At 44.6% G+C, this 15,845-nt stretch overlaps 2 protein-coding genes across 3 annotated transcripts in view; one reads left to right on the plus strand and one right to left on the minus strand.

Annotated features, from left to right (window-relative positions):
• PHF24 (PHD finger protein 24) overlaps positions 1-8,346 on the minus strand; it is a 93,749-nt gene extending 85,403 nt beyond the window's left edge. Inside the window, exon 1 of the mRNA XM_008955198.5 lies at positions 8,276-8,346. Within this exon, the coding sequence (XP_008953446.1) occupies positions 8,276-8,286 (11 nt within the window). The 5' untranslated portion in view covers positions 8,287-8,346. The remainder of the gene's footprint in view (positions 1-8,275) is intronic.
• SPATA31F3 (SPATA31 subfamily F member 3) lies at positions 2,144-10,682 on the plus strand. 2 transcript variants are annotated; one of them, XM_008955199.5, is made up of 5 exons: positions 2,144-2,378; positions 2,873-2,918; positions 3,456-3,516; positions 4,800-4,906; positions 8,295-10,682. In XM_008955199.5, exons 1-5 carry the CDS (start codon positions 2,235-2,237, stop codon positions 8,564-8,566), a joined length of 630 nt encoding a protein of 209 aa, XP_008953447.1. In that variant the 5' UTR covers positions 2,144-2,234; the 3' UTR covers positions 8,567-10,682. The 2 variants fall into 2 exon arrangements, with proteins under 2 accessions (XP_008953447.1, XP_054973255.1); XM_055117280.1 differs by having other exon boundaries at positions 2,193-2,378; positions 4,800-5,293; positions 8,295-8,864.
• Positions 10,683-15,845: the final 5,163 nt, after the last annotated feature.

The raw sequence follows: 15,845 nt of genomic DNA on the forward strand, positions 1-15,845 counted from the left end.
GACTATTATTTTAAGCAAAGTAACTCAGGAACGGAAAACCAAACATCATATGTTCTCACTGATACGTTGCAGCTAAGCTATGAGGATGAAAAGGCATAAGAATGATACAATGGACTTTGGGGACTTGAGGGGAGGAGTGGGAGGAGGCGAGGGAAAAAAGACTACAAATAGGGTGCAGTGTATACTGCTCGGGTGATGGGTGCACCAAAACATCACAAATTGCCGCTAAAGAACTTACTCATGTAACTAAACACCACCTGTTCCCTAATAACCTATGGAAATAAAAAAATTAAAAGAGAAAAGTGTTCACTAACCCATTTGTTTGTCAAATCATTTTTAGAATATTTTTCCTTATAGCTAGTTCAAAAAGAAACCCTTGTGCTAATGAATTTTTTGGTTGTCTTTAAGTTATGGTAAGATATGCTTAACATAAAATTTACCATTTTAGTTATTTTTAAGTGTACAATTCAGTGCCATTAAGGGCATTCACTTATGAATAAGATGGTTGTATTCATCACCCCAAACAGAAACTTCTGTACCCATTAAACAATAACACTCTATTTCCCCCTTCTCTAGCCCCTTCCCCAGCAAAAGGTTGGCTTTTGCTTCTTGTGAATGCCTTGTCTTTGAAACTAGATTTTTAAGAATCTTGAAAGCAGGTAGGCAATACAACTCAAATGTCTTTGTACTCTCGACACTGCCCAACTGAGGGTTAAGCACGTATTGAGTGCTCACTATTCCTGTCTGGTGGAGGAACTAATGCTGGAGGAAGGATCAAATACCCTTTTCAGAGATTTTGTTTGTTTGTTTTTGAGGCAGAGTCTCATTCTGTCACCCAGGCTGGAGTGCAGTGGTGTGATCTTGGCTCACTGCAACTTCTGCCTCCTGGGTTCAAGCGATTCTCCTGCTTCAGCCTCCTGAGTAGCTGGGATTACAGGCGCCCAGCACTACGCTTGGCTAATTTTTTGTATTTTTAGTAGAGATGGGGTTTCACCATGTTGGCCAGGCTGGTCTCGAACTCCTGACCTCAGGTGATCCGCCTGCCTCAGCTTCCCAAAGTGCTGGGATTACAGGTGTGAGCCGCCGCACTTGGCCCCTTTTCAGAGATTTTGAGCCTAAGGCCAACCACTTTTATCAGGGCAAGAACTTCTCAAGGAAACTCAGAAATCCTAGGGTGTTGGGGACATGCCATAATATTGATAGGGGTCATGAAGTTAACATTAATGTGAGAATCAGTGGGCAAAGGACTGGTAGATCCTGGGGTTAAATGAGGAAAAATCCTGCTCTGCCTAAAGTTATTCAAATTCAGATTTTCATAAAACACTCTTTCAGGCAAACATTCCAACCATGGTGGATTCAACCAAAGAGCCACAAGTTTGTGAACCTTAATCGAAAGTTTTGCCAATAACTCATCTCCATGAATAGGCTAGATGCTATAAAATCTGTAGAGGCAATTCTGGAAAAATCAAGCCTTGTACAGAGCTCCAGAAGTGAGCCTCATTCATTTGCCTCCATGAAAGGTAGTGCTTACAATCAATCTCTGCTCACCCATCTCAGGCTGGACCACACAGATTGGGAGGAGTCCTTCTTTAACTCTCAGAAAGTTATTTAAAAGAACATCAGCTTTGTCCTTTCCTTGACATGTCACACACTGCCCTCTTTCTGAACTTCTCAGTACTGACCATATATCATTGCTGGTGGCATTAAAAATCGGTTTCCAAGATTTAACAATATGATGCTTGCCCTATCCTCTATTTTTTGTTGTTGTTGTTATCTTCCCAGTACAGATGATGTAGTTCATGGAGTTCCTCTGATCTATCCACTGTCTCTCTTATAGGGCATGTAGTGTGCATAGAGACTCGGTTATCTAGGAATAGGTGTCAGGCCATTGTAGTAAAGGGGAGAGCTAAGCCATAACAGTATAGAGAGTAGAGAGAACATGAAAAGGTACATGTTGCCCATGACCTTGGCATCTTTTGCCCCAGGCTCTGTAGCCCATACAGAGCACCAGACACCCTCATCTGAACATTGAATCACCATAGTAAGCCTCTTTAAAAACAGATAAAGGTCTGTGATGCTATCCCTGCCTTGTGGAACAGGAGGGCTTTGTGATGCAGTCTGGTGGTTTGGATCCCTCTTCTGTGAGGCAGAAATGACGAGGTGTAAAATCTGGAGGTATTAGGTTCCAAGACAGTGAAAGACTAGGGAGAGGGATGGCTAGTGAGGTTTAGATCATGTTGAGCCCTGCCTTTGTTTTGTGGGATGTTGGATATCCCTTATACACCTATGGATCCATCTGCATTATTGCATTAATTATTTGGCAAGTGAAAAAGAGCCGCCAAAAATTAAGCTTGGGACCTAACAGGAGCTGTTGCCGGGTAGGGAAACACTATGACCATGGCTAAATTGATGTGCCTCAAATAAGATTTTATCCCCCAGCTTTCTCTTGTTACTCTTAGCCCTTGCTTTTTAAAGGGGTCTCCTCACTGGACACCAGAAGAGCTCCCAATTTGGGTGATTATTCTGGTTGGCAGCTATTTAGGCCCATTTGATGGCTGAACTCCTTTGACTTCTGGACCCATCCATCCTTTAATCTGTTCCACTTTTCCTCCCATCTCATCCTTAAGTCCCCACAGAACTTATGAAAGGAATGGGGGTGGGAGGCATGGAGTATGGAAGAGCGTGAAAGTGAGTCAGAAATAAGCAAATAAGGAAACTCTTGGGGTGAAAAAGAATACAGAAAGGAAAGATAGAAGAGTATATAAAATTGGAACACAGAAAAAGACCGGGAAATGTTTATGAGTTTTGTTTCATTTTAGATATGGGAAAAAATGGTGTAGCAGCTTTACATTCTAATGTTTTTGTCTTTAAGTGTCACCGAAGAGTCCAACAAAAGTCTGGAGATAGAACATCAAGAGGTAAAGTCCCAGTCTCTCCTCTAATTCGCTTCTGCTGTGAGTGAGGTTCCCATGGATCCTGACCCTCTATGACCCCTGGTGCTAACAGCAGGTGCTCTAACCACTGCAGACTCTAGTACCCCCCAGGGACAATCTCTCATGGAAGACTTCCTTGGGTGGAAAATCAGAGCCTAGGAACATTAAAAAATTCTCTATCTTATCCTCCTGAGAATAAAGAATGAGGAATTAAGGCAGAAGTCCTCAACTCTGTCATTTACTAGTTTTACAAACCTGTGGAAGTCTCTTCAACTCTCAGTCTTGTTCTCCATAAAATGGGCATGTGATGATCCTTCCTCACTCCCAGTGTGATGGTGAAGGACAAATGAGACAAGGTGCAGAACAACACATCATAAACGGTTAAGTTATACACAGATGTGACTTAGTGTTCTGACTCTGGGGTTTTCAGTATCTTCTCATTAAAAGGCCTTCAGCTTCTTATAGGATGTCCCTGAATCCTCTCCAGTTCCACATAACACTCACTATCTTCTGTTTCTTCAGCTAGGAGAACTTCACAGGAAGAAGCCGAGAAGTTGTGGAAGCTGCTGTTTCTCATGAAAAGGTAATCTCTTCTTCTTTGCAGTCTCCCAGCTGCTAGTCTGGTCTGTGATCATTTCTCAGCTTGGCTTGGGGTAGAGATGAGAAGAGGGAAAATGGATGGGAGGGAGACATACACAGTGGAGGCTGGTTCACTAGTTGAGAGAGTTACCAGGGCAGGGGGGCTGGGCCAGACATCTCAGGAGGGAAGGGTCACCCAATTCTGCTTTGGGCTAGGGTCACAGTAGTTCTAGAATTCAGGCTTGTACTAGTGTATAATTCATAAAAGACTACACAGGGTTGCATTCAGCCACGAGACAAGCTATCCAGTCAAGAGGAATGGATTTTGCGTAAAGAAGTCATCCCTGTCTTATTCTCTTTATTCCCTCTCCTCTGAGTCTGACTGGATTCTGCTGACATTACCTCCTCTGGCTCTGTCATTAGGGAGACAGCCCTCAGATGGCAGCCTATCATCTTATCCTCTTCTTAAGATTTCTAGAGAACAGGATTGATTCCCAAAAGATATTGAGTATATCAGCAGGGATACCAAATAGCTCTCAGAATGCAGAGGTCCTACATGAACTTCAAGCCCAAATACCGGGCTTTGGGTTTCTTAGCCTCAAATGAGACTGATCCAAGTTCTAACTGGTGATGCCCCATCAGCTAACCGCCTGGCTCCGTTCTCCTAGTTCAGCTTTTCAACAAGGTCAACAGAGAACTGACCCCAGCTCCCAGCCTTCTCTGAGGGCCACGCCCTCCCATGGGTTGTCTGAAGCCTTGCCCAACAAGCTCTAGATCGTCAGCCCAGCCCACCTTGCCAAATGGCTTTTTCTTTTTCTTTTCTTTTTTCTTTTTTTTTGAGACAGAGTTTCACTCTTGTTGCCCAGGCTGGAGTACAACGGCGCAATCTCGGCTCACTGCAAGCTCCGTCTCCCAGGTTCAAGCGACTCTCCTACCTCTGCCTCCCGAGTAGCTGGGACTACAGGCATGTGCCACCATGCCTGGCTAATTTTTGTATTTTTAGTAGAGACGGGGTTTCACCATGTTGGGCAGGCTGATCTCGAACTCCTGACCTCAGGTGATCCATCCACCTCAGCCTCCCAAAGTGCTAGGATTACAGGCGTGAGCCACTATGTCCAGCCTCCAAATGGCATTTTCTTAGGAAGAAAAACAGGGAGGTAGACAACAAGAGAGTATAGGCTCCAGGATTTTCAGGACTGGGAAAGGACAATGCCAACCCCGGCCCACACTTTTCTGAGAAGGCAGATGTCACTCCATCATTAATGTTTGTCATGTTTCTCTTCTCAGCCAGGGCTGGCTTCCTCAGGAAGGAAGTGTGCGGCGAATCCTGTGTGTAGACCCCTGCTGCCAAATCTGCAATGTTATGGCTCTGGAGATTAAGCAATTGCTGGCAGGTGAGAACAACCAGATCTCCCTGACTTCACTGGGGCCATCACAGGGCTCCTCTTGCCTAGAGGCTTTGTCCACGTCTAGTGTGTCTTTTAAGCATAGTCAGGATCTGGGCTCCCCGAAATCCAAAGAGCTTTCACTAGCATCTGTAACTCCAACACTGTCACAATTAATGGATCAGAAATCTTTAACCCAGTCAGCTGCCTGGTCAGCTGGTGCAGACAGCGTCCAAGATTCCTGGGCTGATCACTTTCAGCGAGGACAGAGATCTCAAGTCCCAGCTGTGTCCCAGGTCATGGGATCTCTGTCTTCAAACTTTGAGAAGCCTGGAATTCCTCTGAGCCAGCAGGAGAGGAAGAAAAACAACTCCAAATTTGTCCTGGAGAACCAAGGTCAGCAGCCCTTGAATACTAGATTCCCTTTCTTTCCCTGAACCCAGAGCTCTCAAACCTAAAACAACAGCCTATGACCCTACATTCCTTTCAACTGCTATTGCAATGTCCAAAAAGTCCTGAGGAATCTTCAAGTACAAGTGGGATGTTGTTGCACATATTCCCACAACTGAGGGCTCCCAAGATCTGTGGAGGAGTTCTGTACAGGGCAGCTTATACCACACCACTTCTAATTTTCCAAAGGATGGAAAACAGACAGACAAACAGCCATTTCTTTCACTCTGAATGCTATCTCTAAGGCTTCTGCTGAACAGATGAGCTTCCATCCCTTTGACTCTAGGTTTCATGGGAGGCTAGCTGGTTCACCTAAGCTTTCAGGGTTTTTGAAGGATCCACTATGGACTCAGAGCAGAAAAATTACTGTGAACAAATCCCAAACCCCATGGTTCTAGCTCTACCCTCTCCTCTCTTTCAGCTTCTAAGTGGCCTCTGTCCACTGCCTGGGGGGTGCACTGAGGCCTCAGTGTGCCACATCTGTAGCTACCTTACCGTGGTTTCTCTTTTCTGCACATTACTGTCTGCCTTTAGAAATCTCTAAAACAGGGGAGGCTTTGGCCCTTTCTCTGCAATGATTTCTCCTTCACCTCTGTACTAATTAAAATCTCCCCTCCTTCCCCACCTTTTCCCCCACATTCTCCATCTGACCATTGACAAATCCAGATCAATGTCCTGTATCTGACTCAGGCTAAGTGAAAGCCTTGGAGTGGCACCTGCTGTAGAGGCCGTTCCAGCTTCAGTGGAGTTTGCCAGCTGTTGTCCAGAGATCTCTGTAGATCCAGGAAATCATACAATGTAAGCCCTGAGACATGTTGCAGCCTTTCCCACTAGATCCAGGACACTCTTTGATTGGGGAAGTCCATTTCAGTCCTCAAGAGGGAGGAAGCATTCTCCTAGACCATGCCCAGAGGCTGCTAGGATTCCACCTCCAGGAGCAATTGAAACAGAGGGTTGATTTGTCATTGCTGGGACCTGATCCAAAAGATCCAGCAGTCTATCCAGTTCATCCTGTGACCTGATGACCAATAATCCCTGCCCTGGAGCAGTACAGCCCTGACCTATGTGGGTCTTCCCAGCATGCAGCACCAGAAGCCAGTGAGAATAGTGGCCTTCTCTGATCCACTGTGGCAGGAGGGCCAGTCCGCAATTGTTTCCTCAGGCCAAGGTAATGTTGCAGAGCCACATAGATTACAAATATGGGAAGATCTGCTAGGGCATTGTCCCTGCCCATATCTGCCATTGTTGGGACTACAAATCACTGGTTCTGCAGTATTCCAAAGGCCTGGGAAGCAACTTGGTGCCCCTGTCCTCTGAAAAGCAAACACCTGGACCTGGAAGTGACACATATCAGCCCCTACACAGATCAGGAAAGGACACTCTGAATACTGACAGGCCTTGATCAGCAGCAACAGGGCTTGCCAGATGCTGTTACTGATGATCCTGAGCTGCCCAGACCCTGTCCCAGGAAGCCACTGAGAAACTTGAGACAAGTTTTGGCCCTTCTGTCAGGGATGCCTGCTCTCTATTATGTGGCTCTTTCCAGGGCTGTGGCCCAGGCAATCACTCACGAATCCACAATCACAGATTGAGCCCATCAGAGCCTCTGACTCAATCTCATCTGAACAGCAATGTGTAAGTCCTGGGCCATGCTTTCAAAACACCAATGAAGCTTGTGTAGATAACATACAAGTGTTCTGCACTAAAACACAAGCTGATGGAGATGGTACCGCTGGAGAGGCAGACAGATCCTCACAGCCCCTAATCACTCAAGGCACCCATCTTGGCCAAACTAAATTTCTACCTGAAAAATAAATTCCTTGAGATACATTTGGGAAGTCCCATAAAAACAAGGGAATCCAGGGAACAAATTTTCACCATCCCAAAGAATATCTCCACACAGGGATCCTTTAGGAGTCTAAAGATTGCTAAACCAAGGGAAAACATTACTCCAGAAACTTCATATCCCACCAGGCATCCCATGGGCCCCAGATCCAGAGTGGGTTGGACTGAAAGAACAGCTTGCCGTTGAACTAAAGACAGTGCAGCAGAGCTACAAGTGATCTAGTTCCATAGCAGTACCCCATGCCCACTGGGATTCTGGGATCTCACACCCAGTAGAGGCATGACAGAGGCCCAGGTACTTTGTGTTCAGCTGGAGGCTAGAGTGAACAACCCAGCCTGGAGGGCCCTAAGCCCCTTAGACCAGGTCTTTGCAAAAGTGAGGACAAGTCCCTACCCCAGCAGAGAAAACAGATGACCCAGTGACATTTGATGACATTCAAAGCAGCTGGAAATCACAGAGAAGGGGGTGTCTGGACAGCACTGGAGCTCTCCCCAGCCAGAGAGAACACCCTTTCTGCCAAGGTTCAGGGGCGAGTAGGGGCACTTCTAAGCAGAACTCCAGAGCTCACAACTTGCCAAATATATCTCCAGGATCTTTCTTAGGTAAAACTTTAGTTTAGCTAAGATGGTTGCCTTGAGCAGGGACTAGCAAGGATCTGTCTGGATCTGCGGAGCCCCGTTTCCATCCTCTCAGTACTGGCTATTGCTGTTTCACCAGCTTCTCCATAACCTTGAGTTCCAAGAGCATCCTCCAGGATTACTTGGGGAAAAAGGACCAGATAAGAATAATTTGCAAAGCTGTTAGAGTAAGCTGAATAACCTCATCCAAACAAGGATTTCTGAGAATGCCAAACCGGGAGTGCCCAGAGCTTAAAGGGCCAACTTACTGGGCCATTACTTGCTGGGCCAGAATTTTGCAAGTACAGTATTTGAAGGGGTAAATTTTTTTCAGATCCAAAGTTTTCAGGGTCAAATAGTTCAGGGCCATATTTTACAGGGCAAAATTTGCAGGGTCAAAATTTGCAGGGCCACACTTTCTAGGGCTAAGAGTTGCAGGGTCTGGTAAGGGCAGTCCATACTCACAAGAGCATCATCCTTCCAGAGGCTCCAGAAGTTGGCTTGGATAACAAGATGAAGCTGTTTCTGCACTGGATTAACCCTGAAATGAAAGATCGAAGGCATGAGGAATCCATTCTCCTTTCTAAGGCTGAGACAGTGACCCAAGACAGGACAAAAAACATTGAGAAGAGTCCAACTGTCACCAAAGATCATGTGTGGGGAGCTACAACAGAGAAGACAACAGAGGACCCTGAGGCTCAGCCTCCTTCTACTGAGGAGGAAGGCCTGATCTTCTGTGATGCCCCCAGTGCCTAAATAACCTGCTCTAGCAACACTCCCTTCAGTCCAGCCAATCCTGGGTCCTGTGCCACTCCTACAAATGCTCCAAACTCTGTCCTCAAATGACTTGTGCCACTCAACCAGGAAATCTATCCCAGGTCTAACTCACCTCAGCAGAAGGCACTGTTTTATGCAAGAATACCCATCACAAGAAAAAGGAGTTCGTAGGTTCCTGAACCTCTGCATTCCCCTGAAAAAGGCTTTCATTGCCATTTCCATTAACATGCAGGTGAAGCAGGGCATTCTCCAAATATACTTTGTACCTTTAAGCAAAGAGCCACCTGTTTGTGCCTTCTCATTTTCAATGTAGTATATGATAGACAGAGAGACTAAAGGACCTAAAAAGTACTTCTTATGTGGTATAGAAGCTTAAATCACATTTTATTTCAGATGGGTCAGCATTCCACATGACTCCTCCCAGCCCCACCCTAGAATGTGGATAAAAGGACTTGACAGAGAAGAAAGGCCCTTGTTTTAGGTGCATTGAAAGTAAAGGTCAGGCTTGAATTCTATTGTCCCATGGTGTGTTGGGCTCAGAGGAGGAATGTGGACATGGCGATAGTATAAGAAGCAGTGGCCAGGAATCTAATGCATTTTTGGCCCACAGGCAAAATTCATTGATGACTTCTATACAGTATATGCTGACAACCTGGAGGGAAGGTCCTTTAGAGTGCCATGGTGCTCCTTCCTTTAGGAATGTTTATCAAAAGCACACAGCTAATATGACAGATGTCAAAACCAGATGATAGAATCTCCCTGTCTTTCTCTGTTGTTATTGAGATCTTTAAGGGTAACCCATCTGAGAGCCCGCTCTAGTCCTGTTGCCTGTTCCAACCTCCATTGCCTTTCATTTGCATGGAAAGAATGCTGCCTAGAATGAAGACTAGTTGATGAAGAGATCCCTAAAAGGGTCACAATAAAAACAACTTTGGGCTGAGTCTTGCATTCAACAATTCAAATATTCAAGTACTTGCTATGTGGCAGGCACTATGCCAGGCACTACAGAGATAACAGTGAACGATACACAGGCCTTGTCTGAAAAAGCTCATGAACTCTGGGATAGACAGTCATATAAAAAGTCATTAGAAGCAATAAGATGAAAGTACATAGGAGGGCACTTAATCTAGTTTTGGGGAATGTTCATGGAAAGTTTCCTAGAAGAGATGATATGTAAGTTGAGTTCTAAAGGATGAGCAGGCATTAGCTGGGAAGGAGGTAGGGAGTCGAGAGGCTTTCCCAGGCTGAGAGTACAACATGAACAGAGGCATGGCATCAAACAACAGCATGCCGTGTCAGAGAATAGTGACTCACTGCAGAAACCCCTGTATAATAATTAAAAAAAAAAAACACAGTAAAATGTTTAAGGGACCAGAATGAGGTTGCCAAGCTGGAGAATGAATGGCATTCTTTCACCCATTCTTCATTCCTTCAATAAATATTGAGCACCTATTATATGCCAGGCACTGGGAATACAGCAGTGAACATAAGAGGAAAAAAAAATCTGCTCTCTCAAGGAGCTTACGTTGGGAGCATGCCTGGGAGGAAGAGAAGAAGTATAAATAAAAAACATAGTATATAGAAGGTGACCAGATATATGCAAAAAAATCAGGGTAATGGGATTACAGAAGACTTCAAAAGGGATACAGTTTTAAATAAGGAGCTCAGGGAAGGTATCACTAGGAAATTAAAATGTCAGCAAGGACTTGAGGGTGATAAGCGAGTAAACCACGTGGGTAAATGAGGAAGAGCATTCCAGTCAGAAATTACAGCTAATGCAGATGCCTGGAGGTTGGAGGATGCCCAGCCTGTCAGAAGGAACAGGGAAGCCAGTGAACCTAAAGCAGAGTAATAAAGGAATAAAGGGAGAAAGTGGTAGAGGATGACTCCAGTGGTAAGGGGCCACATGGTATAAGGCCTGGTAGAAAGCCAGCAAGGAAGCTGGCTCTTACTTTGAGTAAATTGGGGAGCTATTAGGGGGTCTGCTTAGATCTGACTTATGTCTTAAAGGATCAGTTAGGTCATAGTGCTAAAAATAAGAGCATTGGGGGTATAGATTTGAGTAGAAGCAGGGAGATTAGTTGTAAGGTTACTCCGGTAATTATAGCAGCAGAGAAGATTACAGGCATTTAGATGCTGGGTTCATTTTGAAGGTAGAGACAATAGGATTTACTGATAGATTGGATGTGGACAATTAGAGAAAAAAAATGTCAAGGATGGCACCAAAGTTTTTGCCCTGAACAACTGGCAGGATGAAGTTGCCATTAATTGATGTGGGAAATACTGACATTGGAGTAGGTTTGGTGTTACTGGGTGATGATGGTGGGAGAAGGGGAGTCAGGAGTTCACATTTGTATTGTTTGAGATGTATATGTTGCTTAGATAACGTATGTTGCTTAGACAATTTGGGCATTTGAGCCTGGAGTTCAGGGAAGAGCCCAGACTCCAGGCAGATAGACAGCTATAGATAGATAGATAGATAGATAGATAGATAGATAGGTAGATAGATAGATAGAGTAGATAGACAGAGTAGATAGACAGACAGACAGACAGATAGATAGATATAAAACCATGAGACTAGATATGACCACGAAGGGAGTGAGTGTAAATGAAAGAGATCTAAGGACTGGTCTCTGGGACTCTTTAATGTTAAAAGATTGAGAAGAAGAGGAAGAACCAGTAGGCAGAGGAGACTGAGACACAGCAGCCAGCAAGACAGGAGGAAAGCTAGAAGAGTGTCATACTGGAAGCCAAGAAAGGAAAGTGTTTTAAGGAGAAGGTGACCAATGGAATGACAAGTTGCCAATCAGTCAATTAAGATGCGGACTTGTAGTTGACCATTAGATTTAGCAATATAAAGATCACTAATGACCCTGAGAAGAATAGCCTCAGGTGGAGGAACCGATGTGACTGGAGTGGATTCAAGAGATAATGGAAGAAGAGCAGTTGGTGACAGCAAGTGTAATCAACTCTTTCAAGGACTTTTGTTTCATAGAGGTGCAGGAGGGGAGAGTGGGATCCAGAAGGAGTTTTTTTTTTTTTTTAAGACAGGAGATTTAGTCTGTCGGATGGTTGGATGGTGATAGAAAAGATCCAGTCAAGAGGGATAAGCAAGACAGCAAGGGGAGAATTTCTGGAAGAATGCTGTGGTGTGGAAGTGAAGAAGTGGGGGGCAACTACCCAAGTCAAGGAGCTGGATTTTACTAAAAGCAGACATTTTTCTGGTGGTAGGGAGAAGTAGAGTTAATAATGGAGGAGATAATGGATTAGAAGAAGAAAGAAGTCCTCCACATATAAGGGAGTGTGGGCACAGACCCAGAGGGACGAGTGAGGAGCTAGGAAGGGACCATGGGTATGGGTAGGGGGAACAGTATGGAGAACCAAAGCCAGAGAGCTGGGTGTGGAGAGAGATTCTGAAAGTTACTATTAGGGCCCAAGCAGTTGGTGGCAGTGTGAGAGTGTAGGTGGGCAGGGAAAGGTGGTCAAAGCCTGCTGCTGATATCTGTGCAGCAGGTGCTCTTGGAACACTGTACCAGCAGGAGAGATCACAGAGAAAGCTCTAAATGCATGGAGCCTGAGCAAGAGCATGGGGCTGGAGATGGAGAAACAGGGCAGGGGTGGCTTCCTAGTGCTTAGTGAGGTAAAGGACCAGGGAGGCTATCTGGGTGGGAGAAGTGGACTGGGAAGCAGGAAGACAGAGGCTGCCTTGAGCAGATGGGAGGGACCTCTGCTTTGGCCACCTGATATTCCTCAGAGGGTGGCACCTTTGCATTCTGCTTCCAACCTACCGCAGAGGAGCCAAGAGCTGAAGAAAGGGCAAGAAGTGAAATGACTTCCTTATGACATGTTGTGAGAGACAGTTGGGATGCCCCTGGTTCCTAAGGAGATCCAGGATTATCCATCATCCCATCATCAGAAGGAGGAGGTGGCAGGACTTTCTTCCTCGGACAGGACCCCAGCGTTAAGCATAATGTGTCCTTCTGAAAAGATGCAGAAAGCCCAGATAGGAAGAAGCATGGATGTGTCTGTCCTCTGAATGATGGTTCTGTGCCTAAGGGATGGGGGCCCAGTCCCTAGATGGCCTCCAGGCCATGAAGTCACAAGGTCTAGGCCTACTGAGCCAACACTTAACAGGTATTTGCCTAAAGCATCCCCAAAGATCAAAGGAGGTTTTGTGTTAAGCACATCCTGCCTGCCTAGTGGGAGTTGGGCAGAAAGCCATGTAGGAGGAAGACACAGAGTGAAAGAAAGTGACTCAGAAGGGTCACAGCAGCATGAAGTGGGAATCCGGGGTTAATGTACACACATCTTGGTTTAGGGTGGGTGGAGCAGGTCCTTCCCCTGGTCCCCCACAGGCTCCTACATGCCCCAGCAGATTTTGATTATGGTAATTTCAGGCAACTGGCCACCATGATTGCTCGACTTTTGTACCTGCTCACCCCTAGCAGGGAAGTCATAGAACATGCTGAGTGCAGAAGTGAATGTGGAAGTATCACCTTGTTTTGTTCAGTCCTGTCATGCCACCCTCTTGCCACCCTCCAGGGACTGGGAGTCCCTGAGCAGGAGCAGAAACTCCTTGCTCTGCTCAAAATTCCATCTTGTTGGAGATCCTCAGACACAAGGGCTCAGTTATCTCCACTCATCCACTCAAATTCTAGTCCCTCTCCTCTGTGGGGCTTGGGGTAAAAGTCTAGAGGGACTAGAAAACATCCTCTGCCCCTAAATTTCCACATGCTCTGAGTCTCATCCTCTTCCAGCAGCCTCATTATCCTTTAGTTAACCTTCCTATCATCACCCTATATTTGTCCTTGCCTGTCCAGGCTGAATCCCTGGAAAGATGTTAATAATGTATGAACACAGTAGTCAAAAAAGCTGTTATAAAAATACTCATACTGTGGTCTTATTTTTAAAAAATTATTCTTTTTAAAAATACTTTAAGTTCTAGGGTACATGTGCACAATGTGCAGGTTTGTTACATATGTATATATGTGCCCTGTTGGTGTGCTGCACCCATTAACTCGTCATTTACATTACGTATATTAGGTATATCTCCTAATGCTATCCCTCCCCACTCCCCCAACTCCATGACAGACCCTGGTGTGTGATGTTCCCCACCCTGTATCCAAGTGTTTTCATTGTTCAATTCCCAACTATGAGTGAGAACATGCGGTGCTTGGTTTTCTGTCCTCGGGATAGTTTGCTCAGAAGGATGGTTTCCAGCTTCATCCATGTCCAAACAAAGAACATGAACTCACCCTTTTTTATGGCTGCATAGTATTCCATGGTGTATATGTGCCACATTTTCTTAATCCAGTCTATCATTGATGGACATTTGGGTTGGTTCCAAGTCTTTGCTATTGTGAATAGTGCTGCAATAAACATACGTGTGCATGTGTCTTTATAGCAGCATGATTTATAATCCTTTGGGTATATACCCAGTAATGGGATGGCTTGCTCAAATGGTATTTCTAGTTCTAGTTCCTTGAGGAATCGCCACACTGTCTTCCACAATGGTTGAACTAGTTTACAGTCCCACCAACAGTGTAAAAGTGTTCCTATTTCTCCACATCCTCTCCAGCACCTGTTATTTCCTGACTTTTTAATAATCGCCATTCTAACTGGTGTGAGATGGTATCTCATTGTGGTTTTGATTTGCATTTCTCTGATGGCCAGTGATGATGAGCATTTTTTCATGTGTCTGTTGGCTGCATAAATGTCTTCTTTTGAGAAGTGTCTGTTCATATCCTTCACCCACTTTTTGATGGGATTGTTTGATTTTTTCTTGTAAATTTGTTTGAGTTCATTGTAGATTCTGGATATTAGCCCTTTGTCAGATGGGTAGACTGTAAAAATTTTCTCCCATTCTGTAGGTTGCCTGTTCACTCTGATGGTAGTTTCTTTTGCTGTGCAGAAGCTCTTTAGTTTAATTAGATCCCATTTGTCAATTTTGGCTTTTGTTGCCTTTGCTTTTGGTGTTTTAGTCATGAAGTCCTTGCCCATGCCTATGTCCTGAATGGTATTGCCTAGGTTTTCTTCTAGGGTTTTTATGGTTTTAGGTCTAACATGTAAGTCTTTAATCCATCTTGAATTAATTTTTGTATAAGGTGTAAGGAAGGGATCCAGTTTCAGCTTTCTACATATGGCTAGCCAGTTTTCCCAGCACCATCTATTAAATAGGGAATCCTTTCCCCATTGCTTGTTTTTGTCAGGTTTGTCAAAGATCAGATGGTTGTAGATATGCGGCATTACTTCTGAGGGCTCTGTTCTGTTCCATTGATCTATATCTCTGTTTTGGTACCAGTACCATGCTGTTTTGGTTACTGTAGCCTTGTAGTATAGTTTGAAGTCAGGTAGCGTGATGCCTCCAGCTTTGTTCTTTTGGCTTAGGATTGTCTTGGCAATGTGGGCCCTTTTTTGGTTCCATATGAACTTTAAAGTAGTTTTTTCCAGTTCTGTGAAGAAAGTCATTGGTAGCTTGATGGGGATGGCATTGAATCTATAAATTACCTTGGGCAGTATGTCCATTTTCATGATATTGATTCTTCCTATCTATGAGCATGGAATGTTCTTCCATTTGTTTGTATCCTCTTTTATTTCGTTGAGCAGTAGTTTGTAGTTCTCCTTGAAGAGGTCCTTCACATCCCTTATAAGTTAGATTCCTAGGTATTTTATTCTGTTTGAAGCAATTGTGAACAGGAGTTCACTCATGATTTGGCTCTCTGTTTGTCTGTTACTGGTGTACAGGAATACTTGTGATTTTTGCGTATTGATTTTGTATCCTGAGACTTTGCTGAAGTTGCTTATCAGCTTAAGGAGATTTTGGGCTGAGATGATGGGGTTTTCTAAATATACAATCATGTCATCTGCAAATAGGGACAATTTGACTTCCCCTTTTCCTAATTGAATACCCTTTACTTCTTTCTCCTGCCTGACTGCCCTGGCCAGAACTTCCAACACTATGTTGAATAGGAGTGGTGAGAGAGGGCATCCCTGTCTTGTGCCAGTTTTCAAAGGGAATGCTTCCAGTTTTTGCCCATTCAGTACGATATTGGCTGTGGGTTTGTCATAAATAGCTCTTATTATTTTGAGATACGTCCCATCAATACCTAATTTATTGACAGTTTTTAGCATGAAGGGCTGTTCAATTTTGTCAAAGGCCTTTTCTGCATCTATTGAGATAATCATGTGGTTTTTGTCTTTGGTTCTGTTTATATGATGGATTACGTTTATTGATTTGCATATGTTGCAACAGCCTTGC

Source organism: Pan paniscus, chromosome 11, assembly GCF_029289425.2.
Source record: "Pan paniscus chromosome 11, NHGRI_mPanPan1-v2.0_pri, whole genome shotgun sequence".
Taxonomy (NCBI): Eukaryota; Metazoa; Chordata; class Mammalia; order Primates; family Hominidae; genus Pan; species Pan paniscus.